At 46.8% G+C, this 20,530-nt stretch overlaps 1 protein-coding gene across 1 annotated transcript in view; it reads right to left on the reverse strand.

Annotated features, from left to right (window-relative positions):
• The window catches only part of TNFAIP2 (TNF alpha induced protein 2), a 32,892-nt gene extending 12,596 nt beyond the window's left edge, over nt 1–20,296 (reverse strand). The window contains exons 1-4 of the mRNA XM_060262682.1: nt 20,172–20,296; nt 5,066–5,459; nt 1,776–2,403; nt 794–908 (exon numbers count right to left, since the gene is read on the reverse strand). Coding sequence (XP_060118665.1) covers nt 794–908; nt 1,776–2,403; nt 5,066–5,435 — 1,113 coding nt within the window. The 5' untranslated portion in view covers nt 5,436–5,459; nt 20,172–20,296. The remainder of the gene's footprint in view (nt 1–793; nt 909–1,775; nt 2,404–5,065; nt 5,460–20,171) is intronic.
• Nucleotides 20,297–20,530: the final 234 nt, after the last annotated feature.

Genomic DNA, 20,530 nt, shown 5'->3' on the forward strand with positions numbered 1-20,530 from the left:
TCCCCAAACCATGCCCTCCCCAGGCTCCACCCTTCTTCCCCAAATTTTCCAACACTGAGCTGACAACCCTACTTGAGCTTCTTGGTGCAAACATACGGTTTAAAAATGTAATGAATTAACAAGGAAGAAGAAGAACAAGATATTGGATTTATATCCCGCCCTACGCTCTGAATCTCAGAGCAGCTCACAATCTCCTTTACCTTCCCACCCCACCCCCAACAGACGCCCTGTGAGGTAGGTGGGGCTGAGAGAGCAATTACAGCGGCTGCCCTTTCAAGGACAACTCCTACGAGAGCTATGGCTGACCCAAGGCCATTCCAGCAGCTGCAAGTGGAGGAGTGGGGAATCAAACCCAGTTCTCCCAGATAAGAGTTTGCACACTTAACCACTACACCAAACTACACCAGATTGGCATAGCTGAATGGACTCATATTCACTGCAAGGTCTGTTCTATACTTAAAGGTAAAGGTAGTCCCCTGTGCAAGCACCAGTTGTTTTCGACTCTGGGGTGACGTTGCTTTCACGTTTTCACGGCAGACTTTTTATGGGGTGGTTTGCCATTGCCTTCCCCAATCATCTACGCTTTCCCCCCAACAAGCTGGGTACTCATTTTACCGACCTCGGAAGGATGGAAGGCTGAGTCAACCTTGAGCCGGCTACCTGAACCAGCTTTTGTTGAGATCGAACTCAGGTCGTGAGCAGAGGGCTCCGACTGCAGTACTGCAGCTTTACCACTCTGCAGCACGGGGCTCTTTTATATACTTACTTTTATATACATCTTTTCTATACTTACCGACTCATTAATCAAGTAAATCTCTTCAAGATGTTTGATCTGTTCTAATGGCAAAAGGCTTCCTAGGTTGGCTTCTTCCAGCTCTTTCTCCAAGACAGGATGCTTTTTTATTTCACTGAAATGGGAAGGGGGGGGGGTAAAATCATGTATCAGCCATGTCAGTTCAACGAGCCCATTTGCCCCAATTTCCAAAGAAAGCAATGAAAAGCAGATGTGAAAGTAGGTCAACCACCACAAGCATGAGAGAATACTTGGATGAAATTTGACAACCACCCAAACTTATACCCAGTTTTTTTTTAAAAAAAACAACCCATTTCTTGGCTTGTTCATAGCCTGGAAGAACTGATACTGACAAATTCCATAGTGGGAATGCAAGTATCGTGTTTCGTACAGGCTGGGAAAACAGCCGGAGGAACCGGGATGAAAAAAGTAGTCTTCTGCAGACGGATGCAAGGAACTGCTCACATATTAAGAGTTCAGCTACTGGGAAATTGAGGACAGGTTTTGGTTTTGTTTTAAAAACACCCAGGGCTTTTTCTTGTAGCAGGAACTCCTTTGCCTATTAGGCCACACACCCCTGATGTAGCCAATCCTCCAAGAGTTTACAGGGGTCTTAGTACAGGGCCTACTGTAAGCTCCTGGAGGATTGGCTACATCAGGGGTGTGTGGCCTAATAGGCAAAGGCGTTCCTGCTACAAAAAAGCCCTGAAAGCACCATTAAAAACTAATACTTGCATTGGAATACCCATCTCTTGCCGCTGTTCTCCTTTCAAAAACACTCACTAAAGTATGCCGCAAATGGCAAGCTATCCAGTAAAGCAAGAAGGGGATTTCCTTCATGCTTCCCTTTCCCAGTAGAACCAACATGGGTACAACAATTCATCCCGCTCACACTCACACACACACAAACTGCATCCATGCCACCATTTGGGGTCCCAGTTGGGGGAGATGTGGGTCTAAACACATCAATAGAAATACTTACTTGGGATAAATGTTCTGCACCCAGGTGAGGAGGAGGGCATTGTCCCCACTGCCCAGTTCATAATGAGCAATTGCCTCCAGCTGGGAAGAGAAGCACTGGTAGTAGCACTCGGCGTAAACGCAGCACACGTGAAAATCACTGGCGTAAAGAGGCTTGATGTGCTGCACCACTGTGATGAGATCATCCTTCATCGTCTTCCCCATGTGCAGGAAGCTGTGAGCGGTCGCAGAGAGGCCTTCGACACCATCGAACGGAGGCACTTGCATGCGCTCAGCCACGGACTCCTGGATCGCCTCCTCCCAAGCCTCTTTCCATTGGCTGGGCCGAGCGCTCAGAACTTTCCCTGATGCCTTTTCTAATGCGGCTGCCTTGTCCTCCTTCACTTGTTCTGTAATAGCTCTCACAGTGTTCTGAAGTAACTCCGGATTCGTGGGTGCTATTCGGATGGAAGTCTTTATAATGCGGAGGGCCTCTTGCTTCAAAAGGCCATAGATGGCTTCGATCTCGCTCCGACTGGCCCCTTTTCCTTCTTCACTTGACTTGTCGTAAGACTCTTTCTCCATCATGAGGAGATGCTGGCCGGCTTCAAATAGCTGTTTCTCATGAATGAGCTCTCTGATCTGGTCGACTGGCAAAACAAAATGAAAATATTCAGTGACAGTAACACACAAACACATGAAGCTGCTTTTTACTGGGTCAGTTCACTGGCCCATCAAGGGCCACCAAGTCCAATTCCAGAAATATCTGGGGACTTTGGGGGTGGAGCCAGGATATATTTAGGGGTGCAGCCAGGTGCAAGGTTGTGACAAGCATATCTGAACTCCCAAGGGAGTTCTGGCCATCACATTTAAAGGGACTGTGCACCTTTTAAATGCCTTCCCTCCATTGGAAATAATGAAGGATAGGGACACCTTCTTTTGGGGCTCATAGAATTGGACCCCTTGGTCCAATCCTTTTGAAACTTGGAGGGTATTTCGGGGAGAGCCACTAGATGCTATGCTGCAAATTTGGTGCCTCTACCTCAAAAAAAGCCCCCCCCCGAGTCCCAGATATCCACAAATCAATTCTCCATTATACCCTATGGGAATCGGTCTCCATAGGGAATAATGAAGTTCCCAGCACACATTTCTCTACCCCACCTGCTTTCTGATGACCCTGAAGCGGGGGGAGGGCCTACAAACTGGGGGATCTCCTGCTCCCACCTGGGGATTAGCAAACACTAGAAATAAACCACTGCTTTTTAATGTTGCAAATAAACGTTTAAGCAATTTTTTTCATAATGATGCAATTATATCATCACAAACCAAAACTCATTAAATGTCCATAGAAAAATCAAAAAGTTATTTCACACCACTCTTGTAAGGTAGTACTTTCAAAATCAGAATGTTATTTCACATCACTCTTGTAAGGTAGTACTCTACTGTCCACTGTCCCACTTCTCCTTTGCTTGAAAGACGTAGACAGTACCACACTTGTATATGATTCCTCCTATGAGTAGCAGACCGAAGTCTGACAGGTTCGGCGGCTACACAGGTCCTAGGATCAGTTTTGTGTTTCGTTCACCTTCCACTGGCCACTTTCTTTTAGCTTTGGAACCCGGTGCTAAAGGTAATTGCTCACACATTACAATACAATGTTACTTTGCAGCTTGCACGAATGGTTCTCCCATTCCTGTAAGCTGCAAAGTAACACTGTATTGTAATGTGTACAATTACATTGTATTGTAATTGTATTGTAATGTGTGAGAACATTGTATTGTAATTTTATTGTAATGTGTGAGAAGCATTCATGCAAGCTGCAAAGTAACATTGTATTGTAATGGGTGAGCAACTGCCTTTAGCACCGGTTCCAAAGCTAAAAGAAAGCGTCCAGTGGAAGGTGAACGAAACACAAAACTGAACCTAGGACCTGTGTAGCCACCGCATTTGGGTCTGCTACCCATAGGAGGAGTCATATACAAGTGTGGTGCTGTCTACGTCTTTCAAGCAAAGGAGAAGTGAGACAGTGGACTGTAGAGTACTACCTTACAAGAGTGATGTGAAATAACATTCTTGTTTTGAAAGTGCTACCTTACAAGAGTGGTGTGAAATAACTTTTTGATTTTTCTATGGACGTTTAATGAATTTCGGTTTGTGATGATAATAATATAATTGCATCGTTATGAAAGAAATTGCTTAAGCACTTATTTGCAACATAAAAAAGCAGTGGTTTATTTCTAGTGTTTGCTAATCAGTACACTGCAGTTTCCGGTTTGCCCACCTTAGGATTGGCAACCCTATCTGTATTGTCTACTTATATAGGAAGCAGCTCTCCACGGTCTCAAGTAGGGATCTTTCACATTACCTACTGCCTGGTCCTTTAACCGGAGTTGCCAGAATTTGAACCTGGGACCTTCTGCATGCTAAGCGGATGCTTTACTACTACTAAGCCATGGCCCCTCCCTAATAACCCACCCCCACACCGTCTATTTGCTGGGAGACCATGTTGCTTGGCACAAAAACAAGTTTGTTTCCAAATCCAGGGACCACAAACGCACTAAATCCCATCAGAACGACTCCACGGGGCAAAGCTAAACATTACAAGGAGACACAAAGTTACCTCTGTAAACAGCAGCCCATGTCAGCCCCTCCCCCCCTGCCCCTTCCACTTCAAAGTGTTCAGTATTTCTTAGTTCATATTACTATACTATTTTCCTTTCCCCTGTTCACCAGCATTGGTTGCTGGTACACAGAGTAAGGAAATGCCTGATATGTAATACCTTCAGGACATATGGTAAATGCTACTTCTTATTACAGAAGAAAGGAAACTCAGGGCTTTTTTTTTAAGCCGGAATGCAAAGGAATGCAGTTCTGGCTGGCTTGGTGACACGGGGTGAGAGCCAGTTTGATGTAGTGGTTAAGTGCGTGGATTCTTATCTCGGAGAACCGAGTTTGATTCCCCACTCCTCCACTTGCACCTGCTGGAATGGCCTTGGGTCAGCCATAGCTATCGCAGAAATTGTCCTTGAAAAGGCAGTTGCTGTGAGAGCCCTCTCAGCCCCACTCATCTCACAGGGTGTCTGTTGTGGGGCAAGAACACATGGGAGATTGTAAGCCGCTCTGAGTCTCTGATTCAGAGAAAAGGGCGGGGTATAAATCTACAATTCTTCTTCTTCTAATATGCAAACTAGTTCCTCCTGGGCTTTTTCTATAAAAAAGTCCTGAGGAAAGTTAACAGGGGGTGCCATTTTCAGCCGCCACGTGTTTAGGCATAATTCTTCTCCACAGGATAGGCTGACGTTTAAACAGTACCTGTGATGGGCTTGCTTTCTTCCTGTTTACTGTTCTTCTTCTTGTGTTTTATTTTAGCTTTTCCAACGGAAATGGGAGACAAGGCATTGATTATTTTGTCTCTAATTCCTCGATGTTTGTTCGATTCAGGGCCTGAGGTTCCTTTCCCGCTGATTTCTGAGGGAGAGTTCTGTAGGCCAGGAGCCTCTCTCGGATTCTGAGTTTTCATGTTGTCTTTGAGCTGAGCCTCGTCCGCCGAGGATTCAATTGACACGCTGTCGGGTTCCGATTCAGAGGACGTAGAGGGCTTTGGCGTGCTCTCACTTCCCCTCCTGAGATCTTTATCGCTGGGACTCTGCTTGATAGGAGTGCTGTAGAAAAATTGCATCATTTTTATTGTCTTCCTTCTTTGAGCCTGCAAATTACATTAAAAAGTTGTCAGGCTCTGGGACTTGCATTCAGAAAACAAACATACAAATAAGCTAGCAGCTAAACGTAATGTTGTACAGAAAAGGTTAGTTCCCTGAAGCTGCTTGGCCATTTTCACACACTCAAGCCGTGTTCACACAACATTTTCACACACTATTCACACAACATTTTCACACACTGAAGCAGTGTTCCCTCTAAGCTGAGTTAGTGTGAGCTAGTTCGCAGTTTTTTTAGCCTCTGGCTCACACATCTTTGTTTTACCTCAGGAAAAATGGCCCCACAGCAAACTAATTTACGCTGTACTTTAATGCCAGTAGCTCACAAAGTAGATTTTTTGATCACAAGACTCCACAGCTTAGAGGAAATACTGCACTTAAGTAGGGTTGCCAGCCTCCAGGTGGAATCTGGAGATCTCCCGCTTCTACAGCTGATCCCCAGCTGGCAGAGATCAGCTCCCCTGGAGAAAATAACAATAACACCTCTCTCTGTATAAAGTGCAAAAATACCTCCAATATACTATAAACATGTTCACTAAACAAATCCAAACAATAGTAACATTCAAATCATATAGTAGTTACATAGACATAATACAGTGAAAAAAATCGACCACTACCCACGACACAACTACTGTCTGTATGTAACAACTTGTTCAGATTTCACAAAGTCTCACAAATCTTTTTACTATTCACTATAATGACATTCTTTCCTGGCTTCCTCTAATGTATATTCATTTGCTTTCAATGCTGATATGTAGGGAAATTGGCAGTGGTGTTCTGCGAGCAAATGAATATACATTAAAGGAAGTCAGGAAATAATGCTATTACAGTGAATAGTAAAAATATTTGAGACACTATCACACTACTGGATTGTGTACACTACAAGACAGTCCCAGGAAGAAGGATTGTTTAATCCGAAACTATATTGGACCGGTTCTTCTCTCGTCAGACTTATATCCAGGCCTCAGGTTCAGTGGGAGCTCACAGAAGCGTAGCTCCTGAACCTTTCAGAGAGTTCCACCTCCTCCTTCTGAGAGATCCACCTCCTTGTCCATTGAATAGTATGTGCAGCTGCATAACAATCCCTGGATGAGCTCCACCACCAATTTTTCTACAAAACGACCCCTGCTTATATCAGAAACTTTGTGAAATCTGAACAAGTTGTTACATACAGACAGTAGTTGTGTCATGGGTAGCGGTTGTATTATGTCTATGTAAGTACTATATGATTTGAATGTTACTATTGTTTGGATTTGCTTAGTAAACATGTTTATAGTATATTGGAGGTATTTTTGCACTTTATCCACAGAGAGGTGTCATTGTTGTTTTCCTAGTAGTTACACCTCCGTGGTCCCGATATCTTGTGACCCCTGGAGAAAATGGCTATTTTGAAGGGTGGACTCTCTGGCATTGTACCATGCTGAGGCCCCTCCCCTCCCCAAACCCTGGATCCACCCTCAAAGTCTCCAGGTATTTTCCAACCCAGATCTGGCAACCCTATTAGGTAATCATGTCTCTGAGCATTTCTATAGTGCCTTTCAAGCAATCAATACGCTCCATGTATTTTCTATCACAGCTTAGTGTTGTGGTTAGAATGCTGGGCTATGATTAGGGTTGCCAATCTCCAGTTTGGGCCTGGCATTCTCCTGGAATTACAAGTGATCCCCAGACTACAGAAAATCAGTCCCCCTGGAGGAAATGGCTGCTTTGGAGGGTGGACTCAATGGCATCATGCCCCACCGAGGTCCCTGCCCTCCCCATATCCTTCCTTCCCCAGGCTCTACCACCCACATTTTCAGTTCTTCCCTATCTAGAGCTGGCAACTCTACTTCCCAGATGGAAAAATGCTAGAAAGACTGTCTTATCACCAGTCACAGTGGTGGGGTTGCCAGTCCCCAATTGGGGTCCTGGAGAAAACCATGTTCAAAAATATCACACTGGTGATTCTATAAGAATTATGAAGCGCAATTAATTCATTTGCTATCCACGAATATCCACGAATGAGTAATAATACAATTACAACAATTAATACATTAGCTTCCAATAGAAATTCGTAGAACAATCGTAGACTCAACAATCCACAATATTAATGAAAGAGTCCACAAAAGAAGGAATATAATTGTCGGTGCAATAAAGCACTCCTGACGGTGCTGAAAAGTCTCTCTGTAAAGGATAGTGATGTTGTATAATGATGACACGCTTCCTAGGTTAAACACTGCGTGTTTCGGCAGCAACCTTCGCCTGATCAATTATTCCATATTGTCTGGAACCAATGCTCAAGTTATTGCAAACGCAGCCAATGTCTCTCAATGGCATTAGCAGTTTTCTCTCAGAGAGACTACGTAATTGTTGTAGAGTCACCAGTGTGATATTTTTTTAACACTGTTTTCTCCACGACCTCAACCTTACCGTGTTTTCTCCGTTGTGTTGCAATCCCCAGCTGGGAGCAGGGGATCCCCTGGTTTGGAGGCCCTCCCCCTACTTCAGGGTTATCAGAAAGTGTGTGTGTGGGGGGGAAATGTCTGCTGGGCACTCCATTATACCCTATGGAGACCGGTTCCCATACGGTATAATAGAGAATTGATTCTTGGGTATCTAAGGCTCGGGGGGGGAGTTTTTTGAGGTAGAAGCACCAATTTTTCAGCATAGGATCTGGCCCCTCTCCTCAACACCCCCCCCCACAAGGTCCAATTCTATGAGCCCCCAAAAGGTGTCCCCATCCTCCACTATTTCCAATGAAGGGAAGGCATTTAAAGGAGCACAGTCCCTTTAAATGTGATGGCTAGAACTCACTTGGGAGCTCAGTTGTGCTTGTCACAACTTTGCTCCTGGCTCCACCCCCAAAGTCCCCAGATATTTCCTGAGCCAGACCTGGCAACCCTATTCACAGTGTCTCATCTTGTTACAAAAAGCACAGATTCTCAACCTCTTGGTTCTATAGCCTTTTGACTCTGCTGTTTGCTTAATGCTGCCAACATCCACATGGGGACTTGGAGTTCTTCTAGAATTACATCTGATTTGCAGATCAGTTCCCCTGGAGAAAATGTCAGCTTTGGAGGGCGGGTTCTATGGCACCACTTCCTAACTAAGATCCTTCCTCTCTCCACAGGCCTGTAGCCATGGGGTGGGAGCCTGGGGGCCCCTGCCCCCAAATTCCTGTCAGAATGACCTTATTCAGGGTCCCCAGCCTTCCCTCTCTCCTCCCACCCTGCTGCCACATGAGTGGGAGGGGGTGGCCTCCACCCTCTCAGCTTTCACCCCCACAGCCCCTCAGAAGACAGTAGCAGAGGGAGGGCGGGCTGTTTAAATCATGCAGGGGGGCAGCAGGAGCAGCCACCTGCCTCCCATGTGATTAAAAGGAGGGAAGGGAAGAGCAGGTGCTCTGAGCTGTGTGCCCTGAGTCCCTCTGGCTACGGTGGGGAGGAGGGGGCCACTAAGTGCCCCCGGATTATTTACGTCCCTGACCTTTGAAATCCTGCCTCTCCACGCTCTGCTTTTCCCAGGCTCTGCCCCCAAATCTCCAGGAATTTCCCAACCAGAGCTGGCAACCCTACATTATTTGCTAAGCGAGGACAATAACGCAGCTGATGAAATGGGATTCAGTTCCCAAAATCTCACTATGCCGTTTAAAATCAGTTTGTCACAAGATGCACGGCTGTTTTTATTGCCATGAACTAGCAGGACCGCCCTTGGGTAAGGACAGAGCAGATTCAACAGCTCTACTTTCAGTTTCTACAAGCTGGTAATTGATATTAATTCGGCAGCGTTGCCCCAAGTGGGTGTTGAGAAGGCTATTTCTGCCTGTGGTGCACGCTGCAGTGGATGTCTGAAAAAGGATAACGAGAGGAGCTATTTCCCCATCCACTCAAAGAAGTGCGCGGGGCGGAATTCCCTGAACTGCATTCAGACGGGCAGGGCTTTTTTTTGAGCAGGACCACACAGGAATGCAGTTCCAGCTGGCTTGGTGACAGGGGGTGTGGCCTAATATGCCGATTAGTTCCTGCTGGGCTTTTTCTACAACCAAAGCCCTACAGATGGGTAGTTGTGTTAGTCTCTAGCAGTAGAAAAGAGCAGGAGTCCAGGTGCACTTTTAAGACTAGCTAGGGTTGCCAAGTCCAATTTAAGAAATATCTGGGGACTTTGGGGGTGGAGCCAGGAGACTTTGGGGGTGGAGCCAGGAGACATTAGGGGTGGAGCCAAGATCAAGGCTGTGACAAGCATAATTGAACTCCAAAGGGAATTCTGGCCATCACATTTAAAGGGACGGCACACCTTTTCAATTCCTTCCTTCCATAGGAAATAATGAAGGATAGGGGTGCCTTCTTTTGGGGCTCACAGAATTGGACCCCCTGGTCCAATCTTTTTGAAACCTGGGGGGTATTTTGGGGAGAGGTTCTAGATGCTATACTGAAAATTTGGTGCCTCTACCTCAAAAAACATCCCCCCCCAGAGCCCCAGATACCCGCAGATCAATTCTCCATTATCTTCTATGGGAATAAATCTCCCTAGGGAATAATAGTTCCCAGCAGACATTTTCCTCCCCTCTCCTGCTTCCTGACGACCCTGAAGCGGGGGGAGGGCTTCCAAACCAGGGGATCCCCTGCCCCCACCTGGAGATTGGCAACCCTAAGACTAGCTAAATTTGTGGCAGGGGATGAACTTCTGTCACGTGTGACTCCCAAAAGCTCCTCCCTGCCACAAATTTTGTTAGTCTTTAAGGTGCTTCTGTACTCTTGCTTTTTTCTCAGTTGCATTCAGACTTCATGACCAACACTGTTTCCAATAACACCCTCAACCTATATGTAATGGCTGGTGACTTCTCTTTCAATGCGTCTGAAGAAGTGCGCTTACACACAAAAGCTTATATACGGAATAAAACTTTGTGAGTCTTAAGGGTGCCGCTAGACTTGAACTTTGTACTGCTGCTTCAAAACAACCTGGCTACCCACCTGAATCTAACTGGCTCCCAGGGTCACTCAGAAAGTTTCCATGGCTGACTAGGGATTTGAACCCAGGTCCCCCAGATCTTTGTCCGACCCTTTAACCGTTGTGCCACACTGGCTTCTGTCCAACCCCCTTCAAAAGTGACCGTGCACTCCAGATGACCAGCTGACCCTGCTAAACCCAGTGGAAACCTATGTTATTTGCTTCAAAGGAGCTACAGCTTTAATTTCCCCCTCAGCATTCCTCATAAGGTTGGGAAAACGCATCGCTATTAGGAACAAACAAACAGTTCAGGGACATGTGAGTGACAGCTGCCTTGGTTCTGTAACAGTCACAAGGAAAAGTGTCGGGCTATTTTAAACCATCCTTTTGTTTGTTTAGTGGTGACAGAAAACTTGGAAATCTTGACATTCTGGCTTCTCAAAGGAGGCAGATGCCCTCATGAAATACACGTCAAGAGTAACGACTCTATAATTTCCCTCACCTGGAATGTTGTCAAAAATATAGGAAAGGGTAGTATGTAGGGTAGGGTTGCCAGCATCCAGGTGCCGGCTGGAGATCTCGTGCTTTTACAATTGATCTCCAGCCGGCGGAGTTCAGCTTCCTTGGAGAAAATGGCTGCTTGGAAAAGTGGAGTCTGTGGCATTGTCCCATGCTGAGGCCCCTCCCCTCCCCAAACCCCGCCCTCTCCTGGATCCACCCCCAAAGTCTCCAGGTATTTTCCAACACAGACCTGGCGACCCTAATATAGGATGGCCAGCTCTGGGTTGGGAGATATCTGGAGATTTTGGGGGTGGAGCCTGGGGAAGGCCGGGTTTGGAGAGAGGAGGGACCTCAGCAAGGTACAATACTGTAGAGCCCAACCTCCAAAGCAGCCATTTTCTCTGGGGGAATTGACCTCTGTTCTCTGGAGATCAGTTGTAATAGCAGATCTTCAGCTCCCACCTTGATGCTGACAACCCAGTTGTCTGAGCTGTCTTTCATCAACTGCATTCTAGACTAGCTGTAGAACGAGGGTGGAACAAACTCACTTAATGTAAGAGCCACATAGAATAAATGTCAGATGTTTGAGAGCATGCCCATAGCGACAGTGGGGCCTGGGAGGGGCCAGGCCCATCCTTTCAAATCCCCCTTCCAATATGGCCTCTCCATTGGAGGGCCCACAATCTGTCCCCTTTGCTCACTGCCTCTCTGAACAAGTGGTAGCATCGCTGCTGGTCTTCTTGCTTTCCCCCCCCTCCCCTTCCCTAACACACCTTGCAGAGCAAATGGGGGGGGGGGGGGAGAGTAAAGAGGTCTCTGTCTCTCTGAGAGATGGGCACATAAGAAAGGGGTGGGGGGGACCAGAGCTGCTATGAGTGCCCAGGTGAAGCAGGGTTAGCTTGTGGAACTCAAGGCAGCTTACAGTGCCGAGAGCCTGGGGCTGCCAAACCTGGTGGCCCCCTGCCCCCCCTGCCCCCCCTACAAATCCTGCTGTGGGCCCCACCAAACATGAAATCCTGGCTACGGCCCTGTTTGAGAGCCACAAGACATGAACATCGGATGTCTGAGAGCCACAAGACAGGAAGGGAAGCAAAGAGATGGGAGAGGGAAGAGGGAGGAAAGAAAGCAACTTTAACTTTGAATGCATTCTCCATGCTGCCAACTGACTTGGCTTGGATAAGTGATTTAAAGAGACAAATGCCTTCTCCAAGCCAGCCAATGAGGTGGTGGGGGCATTGAAATCCACACAATCCACATGTGGCTCCCGAGCCACAGTTTGGCCACCCCTGCTGTAGAACAGAACTTAACATGCACCTCAATCCTATGCATGTTTATCTGGAAGCAGATCCCTCTGCATTCAGTCAGACTTTCTCCCAAGTAAGTATGCACAGAATTGCAGGTTTGAATTAAAAAAAAAAAAAAGATTTTGAAAACATATTCTGTTGATGCAAAAAAGAAAAAAAGAAAGAAAAAGCCCACAGCCTGTGATGTACAAACTATAAAACCAAAAGCAATAAACCCCCCAAAACATTCCAAAAGTCTAATTTAAAGTTAGCCCCCGCTAGGGTTGCCAAACTCCAGGTGGTGTTTGGAGATCTCCTGGGATTACAATTGACCTCCAGAAAACAGATCAGTTTCTCCTGGCAGGACCGGATTTACAAGTTTTTTGAGGGGGGGGGCAAAATTAAAAAATGATGCTCCCTTATGGGCCCATAGACTAGAATGGACTCCATACCCAATTTGGCTTCCCCCCTGTCAGTGCCTGGGGCAAGGACCCCCTCTACACCACCCCCCACCCCTGGATCTGGCCCTGTCTCCTGGAGAAAATGGCAGCTTTGGAAGGTGGACTGTATGCATTGTATCACACAGAGGTCTTCCCAAAAGCTGCCCTCCTCAGGCACATTTGAATGTCCTTGGCCAATAAAAGAAAATAACAGCCAAAGTCCAGGTGAAGGAGGAAGAAAGAAAAGTTTACTGCAAGGAACTGAGAGCATAGCCAAGCCAAAGCCTGCAATACCAAGCTGCTCTACCTTCCTTCAAAAGGATCATAACCTTATATACCCTTGATGACACATTGGCCCGTGTTAGCATATACACATACCAATTGGCTGAAACATTCTGCATAACTGCACTGCAAGAGCCAGCTCTACACTACTGATGCATCTTGCCAGGTTGGCACCAGCTCGTTGGTCAGGATCTGTTTCAGAAAGAAAAATCTCCAGACCGGGAGTCACACTGATTTCCATGAAACAATTAAGGAAAGGCTCAACTTCACCTGAATTAAGCCCCTGCTGCATTCGAGTCAAACCAGCCCAGTGCCATCAATGACTAAGAAAGATTGCACACGAAAGCACTCTTTTGTGAAATGATGGGTGAATGCCCTCTCCACAACTTGGTATAATTAGGTAGGGCTCATTTTTGTAGCGGAACTCCTTTGTATATTAGGCCACACACCGCTGATGTAGGTAGCCAATCCTCCAAGAGCTTACAGGGCTCTTAGTGCAGGGCCTACTGCAAGCTCTTGGAGGATTGGGTACATCAGAGTTATGTGGCCTAATATGCAAAGGAGTTCCTACTACAAAGAAAGCCCTATTAGGGGCAGAAAGAAATGCTTTAGGAAATGCCTTTGGCTTACTGAAAAAAACTGTTATTATAATTTCACTAAAATTCAAAGGTGTTTCCCAACAGTAAAAAAAATGTAAAACACAGCAACCTCTTCAAATCTTTTTGTATACGCATAAAAAGTTTATGCCCTTCCATGAAGTTCTTTGCAAGGTCAATCTTAAACTGAGTGTCTCATGCTTGTGTTGTAGCATCTCTCTCTCCTTCCTGTTTTCTGTTTGCGGAACATGGTCATCTGAATTTTACACCGATCATTTGGGTATCTCATGAGTGAAGGATTCTTTTTGGAAAGGCAGGTTTTTTTGTTTTTTTTTTTTTAAAAAGAGATGGGGCTTGATGACTTGTCCCATGACATGCTCTCCTTCATTGGGTGCTGAGAGTTTTTTTTAAAAATGATTTTGAAAATGTATTCTGCTGATACAAAAAAGAAGGAAGGAAGGAAGGAAGGAAGGAAGGAAGGAAGGAAGGAAGGAAGGAAGGAAGGAAGGGAGGGAGGGAGGAAGAAAGAAAGAAAGAAAGAAAGAAAGAAAGAAAGAAAGGAAGGAAGGAAGGAAGGAAGGAAGGAAGGAAGGAAGGAAGGAAGGAAGGAAGGAAGGAAGGAAGGAAGGAAGGAAGGACGGACCCACAGCCTTTGGCACGAGCCGAAGGGCGAGAGCTAAAGGGCTCTTGGCCTGTGGCTCTTTGCCTGGGGGCTTCCTAAGGACCGGGAACCCAGATCCCTGATTTCCTTGTTCTCCCAATAAGGTAAGTTGACCTTCCAGAAGGGGAGCCACGTAAACAACAGCAAGAGGACTGTATATTTAATATATATATATATATCATGAAGGTAGAATGCCAGCAGGGGGGTGGGGGCTTTCCAGTGTTTTGCACTGAGTGTCACATGTATGACTATCTGCCCACAGGACAGAAGTCTTGGGTGTGTGCTCGATGCAAGGAGCTCCTGGTCCTCAGGGAACGGGTTCGTGCCCTTGAGGCCGAGGTGACTGCCCTGGAGAAGCAGAGACAGTCAGTTAGGCAATTGGGGAAGACTCTCGGGGGCGTATTAGATGAGCCCCACTCTGAATGTGGCAGCCCCGTTGCTGCCAGAGAGCGTGAGGGTCGAGAGGGAACAGGGCACCTTGCTGAGGACAAGGGGAATGCGCCCTCAGAAGGGACCTCTTCTTCGGTTGGTGAGCGGGTATCCTTTCGCGCCAAGGAACCATCCCTGGGCAGGGGGAGAAGGGGGGTCTTGGTAGTTGGTGATTCGATCCTTAGGCAAGTAGACAGCTGGGTGGCAAAACCGCGTATTGACTGTATGGTGACTTGCCTGCCTGGTGCGAAGGTAGCGGACATTACACGTGTAGTAGATAGGCTGATAGTGCTGGGGAGGAGCCTGTGGTCGTGGTGCATGTTGGCACCAACGATGTGGGGAAATGCAGTCGTGAGGTCCTGGAGGAGAAATTTAGGCTGCTAGGTGGGAGACTTAAGGCCAGGACCTCCAAGGTGGCCTTCTCGGAAGTGCTACCTGTTCCACGTGCAGGGCAGGAGAGACAGGCGCAAATTAGAAGTCTCAATGTGTGGATGAGACGATGGTGTAAGGAGGAAGGGTTTAAGTTTGTTAGGCACTGGGATGCTTTCTGGAACAAGCGGGAGCTGTACAAAAGAGACGGTCTCCACTTGTCTCCGGATGCAACCAGGCTGCTGGCGCTTAAAATCAAAAAGGTGGCAGAGCAGTTTTTAAACTAAATCTTGGGGGAAAGCCGACAGGAGATGGAATGTCTCTGGTTCGGGAGGACTCGTCTCAAAGAGATGAAGGGTTGGCTTCTATTTTTCTACCGAGTAACGGATCAGAGTTGTCCACTGTGATGGTGACAAACAGTATGGACTGTCTGCCAGAGTCTCGAGGCGGCAGGACAGAGGTGGTGGGCCTAGCTTGCCTGGGAAATTATAAATGTTTGTATGCAAATGCTAGAAGTGTCCGGAGTAAAATTGGTGAATTGGAATGTTTAGTGTTGGGAGAAAACATAGACATTGTGGGAATTTCAGAAACTTGGTGGAATGAGGAGAATCAGTGGGACACGGTGATTCCTGGATATAAGTTATATCGGAAGGATAGGGAGGGAAGGGTTGGAGGTGGGGTGGCTCTGTATGTCAGAGAGGATATACGGTCCAGTAAGACTGAGGTCAGAGAATTAGATTCCCTTTTAGAAATGCTTTGGGTTGAAATAGAGGGCCCAAAAGGAAATTTAACTATGGGAGTTTGTTATCGCCCACCAAATCAAAAGAGAGAGGACGATTATAATATGATGGAAGGATTAAAGATAGCGGCTAAACGTAAAAACTGTGTCGTAATAGGTGATTTTAACTACCCGCAGATTGATTGGGTCAATATGTGTTCTGGTCGAGAGAAAGAGATTGAGTTTCTTGATGCTCTCAATGACTGTGCTATGGAGCAGATGGTCTCAGAACCTACCAGAGGTGGGGTGATCCTGGATCTGGTCCTAAGTAATGCCCAAGACTTAGTGAGAGACGTAAAAGTGATTGCGCCGCTTGGGAACAGTGACCATAATGTTATTGATTTCACCGTTTGTATAAATAGGGAGTTGCCCAAAAAGACCGCCACAACCACATTTAACTTTAAAAGGGGTAAATTCTCTGAGATGAGGAGGAAACTGAAAGGAAAGGTAAATACGGTCAAAACCCTTGGGAAGCTTGGAGACTATTTAAAACTATAATCCTAGAAGCTCAGATAAAATACATACCACAAGTTAGGAAAGGCACAAACAGGTATAAGAAGAGGCCAGCATGGTTAACAAACAAAGTAATGGAAGCTGTAAAAGGTAAGAAGGACTCCTTTAAGCGGTGGAAAACCAGTCCAAGTGAGATTAATAAAAGGGAACACAGGCAGTGGCAAATCAAATGCAAGACTGTGATCAGGCAGGCAAAAAGGGACTATGAGGAGCATATTGCAAAAAACATAAAGACCAACAATAAAAATTTCTTCAAATATATTAGAAGTAGGAAACCAGCCAGGGAAGCAGTGGGGCCCTTGGATGACCATGGGGTAAAAGGATTACTGAAGGAGGATGGGGAAATGGCTGAGAAGCTGAATGCATTTTTTGCCTCCGTCTTCACCGTGGAAGATGAGAAGTGTTTGCCCGCCCCAGAACCACTAATATTGGAAGGGGTGTTGAAAGACCTGAGTCAGATTGAGGTGACAAAAGAGGAGGTCCTACAACTAATAGACAAATTAAAAACTAATAAGTCACCGGGTCCGGATGGCATACATCCGAGAGTTCTGAAAGAACTCAAAGTTGAACTTGTGGATCTTCTAACAAAAATCTGTAATCTTTCATTGAAATCTGCCTCTGTTCCTGAGGACTGGAAGGTAGCAAATGTCACCCCCATCTTTAAAAAGGGTTCCAGAGGAGATCCAGGAAATTACAGGCCAGTCAGTCTGACTTCAATACCGGGAAAGTTGGTAGAAACCATTATCAAGGACAGAATGAGTAGGCACATTGATGAACACGGGTTATTGAGGAAGACTCAGCATGGGTTCTGTAAGGGAAGATCTTGCCTCACTAACCTGTTACATTTATTTGAGGGGGTAAACAAACTTGTGGACAAAGGAGACCCGATAGATGTTGTTTACCTTGACTTCCAGAAAGCTTTTGATAAAGTTCCTCATCAAAGGCTCCTTAGAAAGCTTGAGAGTCATGGAGTAAAAGGACAGGTCCTCTTGTGGATCAAAAACTGGCTGAGTAATAGGAAGCAGAGAGTGAGTATAAATGGGCAGTCTTCGCAGTGGAGGACGGTAAGCAGTGGGGTGCCGCAGGGCTCGGTACTGGGTCCCATGCTCTTTAACTTGTTCATAAATGATTTAGAGTTGGGAGTGAGCAGTGAAGCGGCCAAATTTGCGGATGACACTAAATTGTTCACGGTGGTGAGAACCAGAGAGGATTGTGAGGAACTCCAAAGGGATCTGTTGAGGCTGGGTGAGTGGGCGTCAACGTGGCAGATGCGGTTCAATGTGGCCAAGTGCAAAGTAATGCACATTGGGGCCAAGAATCCCAGCTACAAATACAAGTTGATGGGGTGTGAACTGGCAGAGACTGACCAAGAGAGGGATCTTGGGGTCGTGGTAGATAATTCACTGAAAATGTCAAGGCAGTGTGCGTTTGCAATAAAAAAGGCCAACGCCATGCTGGGAATTATTAGGAAGGGAATTGAAAACAAATCAGCCAGTATCATAATGCCCCTGTATAAATCGATGGTGCGGTCTCATTTGGAGTACTGTGTGCAGTTCTGGTCGCCGCACCTCAAAAAGGATATTATAGCATTGGAGAAAGTTCAGAAAAGGGCAACTAGAATGATTAAAGGGCTGGAACACCTTCCCTATGAAGAAAGGTTGAAACGCTTAGGGCTCTTTAGCTTGGAGAAACGTCGACTGAGGGGTGACATGATAGAGGTTTACAAGATAATGCATGGGATGGAGAAAGTAGAGAAAGAAGTACTTTTCTCCCTTTCTCACAATACGAGAACTCGTGGGCATTCGATGAAATTGCTGAGCAGGCAGGTTAAAACGGATAAAAGGAAGTACTTCTTCACCCAAAGGGTGATTAACATGTGGAATTCACTGCCACAGGAGGTGGTGGCGGCCACAAGCATGGCCACCTTCAAGAGGGGGTTAGATAAAAATATGGAGCAGAGGTCCATCAGTGGCTATTAGCCACAGTGTGTATGTGTGTGTGTGTGTGTGTGTGTGTGTATATATATATATATATATATATTTGGCCGCTGTGTGACACAGAATGTTGGACTGGATGGGCCATTGGCCTGATCTAACATGGCTTCTCTTATGTTCTTATGTTCTTATGATGTACAAACTATAAAACCAAAAGCAATAAATCCCCAAAACTTTCCAAAATTTAAATCCAAGTTAGTCCCTGCTAGGGTTGCCAAGCCCTCCTTCTGCCCCATTTTTCTTTGCAAGCGGCACTTTCTGTGAATGTTGGACATATCTGCATCTAACAGGACATTTTCCCGGAAGGCATGTGCAAGCTGCACTTCTACAAACCCACATTCCTCAAGTCATTACATGTACACATAATCTGTAACTGTAAGATTGCACCACTCCTCAGTTATGCTGGGCTGCTGTTGTCCCTTCATTTGGTTGTGACACAAATAGATCCAAAAATCAGGCTGTGAAAGAAGCTGTCTTCTTTGGGAATTCTTTGGGTCCCCAAGTCCAATTCAAGAAATATCTGGGGATTCTGGGGGTGGAGCCAGGAGCAAGGTTGTGACAAGCATAATTGAACTCCAAAGGGAGTTCTGCCCATCACATTTAAAGGGCCTTTTCAATGCCTTCCCTCCATTGGAAATAATGGATAGGGGCACCTTCTTTGGGGGCTCACAGAATTAGACCCCCTGGTCCAAACTTTTTGAAACTTGGGAGGGTAATTTGGGGAGAGTCATCATATGCTATGCTGCACATTTGGTGCCTCTACCTCAACAACAGCCCCCCCCCAGAGTATCAGATACCCTTAGTTCAATTCTCCATTATACCCTGTGGGAATCGATCTCCATAGGGAATAATGACATGCCTGGCAGACCTTTCCCTCCGCCCTCTGCTTTCTGATGACCCTGAAGCGGGGGGAGGGCCTTCAAATCAGGGGATCCCCTGCACCCACCTGGGGATTGGCAACCCTAGGGTTCTTAGTATTTGTTTGTATGGGAAGGATCTCCAAGGCATGACAGAGCCGGCTACCTCTAGCAATTCAGAAATCTGGCCATTCCACTTACCATCTTGAGGTTGGTAACCCAGAGATCCTGGATGGGTGGAGGATCTCTGGGTTACCAACCTCAAGATGGTGGCTGGCCATCTCCTGAGACTACAACTGATCTCCAGGAGACAGAGATCAGTTCCCCTGGAGTAAATAACTGCTTTGGAAGGTGGACTTTATGGCATTCTACCCCACGGAAGTCTTTCCTGTCTCCAGACCCTGCTTTTCTCCGGCTCCACCCCCAAATCGCCAAGTATTTTCCAACCTGGAGCTGGCAAATCTCTATAGATTCTCAGGAGGTGGTGGGCTCTCCTTCCTTGGAGGTTTTTAAACAGAGGCTAGATGGCCATCTGGCAGCAATGAAGATCCTGTGAATTTAGGGGGAGGTATTTGTGAGTTTCCTGCATTGTACAGGGGGTTAGATTAGATGACACTAGAGGTCCCTTCCAACTCTATGATCCTATGACTAGGTCCGCATTCAGAGCAAGAGCGCAGCCAACAGTCAGCATAAGCACAAGCGGAAGGGCACCATGGTGGCATTACTGAGAACGGGTAATATTGATCAATCCTCCATAAAACCCGCCGTGGTCGTTGGCCACCCTTTATTAGCAAATGACCCATGCAAGGCATGAAGTGACAAACACGCACGGGAGTACCCCCGGCACAATTGCTTTAATGCCTGTGGTTCACATGCGTAAAACTGCCTTATACCGAACCTGCACACGCGCTCTGTTTACCGAGGGCTTTCTGGCATCCGGTTACAAGGTCACCGAGAGGGGACTACACAAGTGGCAAGCGGCAGGAGAAAGAGCGGCGGGAAAGGAGAGACCAGAAGCCCCCCGAGGACAAGGAGGAAGTTCTTCGCAGATCCACCGGGGGAGAAGGACTTACAGAGGCCGGCCGGCGGTCGTTGGCTGGGCTCGGATGGGTAGGCGCGCTCTAGCTCTCTCGCTCCGCCCGGGTCTCCAAAGCGCAGTTTCTAAGCGCTCAGAAGTGCGCACTCGGCGCTATATAGTGGGCTAGCGGGCCGGGAGGCGGCGCCCGAGTTGCTTTCCCTTCCTCCGCGCCGCGTGGGAGCGCTTTGGGAAACTCCGCCTCGGAGGAGATGAGCCGGAGTTGGGGGAAATCCTCGGGAAGGCGGAATTTCCGCGGCTGCGGACGACGAATCCGTCGAGACAGCCCGGGAAGGGGGATGAAATGGGGCAGGAGGTGGGAGACCGAAGGCGTCCGACTCCTGGAGGAGAAAAGTC

This window comes from Heteronotia binoei, chromosome 21, assembly GCF_032191835.1.
Source record: "Heteronotia binoei isolate CCM8104 ecotype False Entrance Well chromosome 21, APGP_CSIRO_Hbin_v1, whole genome shotgun sequence".
Taxonomy (NCBI): Eukaryota; Metazoa; Chordata; class Lepidosauria; order Squamata; family Gekkonidae; genus Heteronotia; species Heteronotia binoei.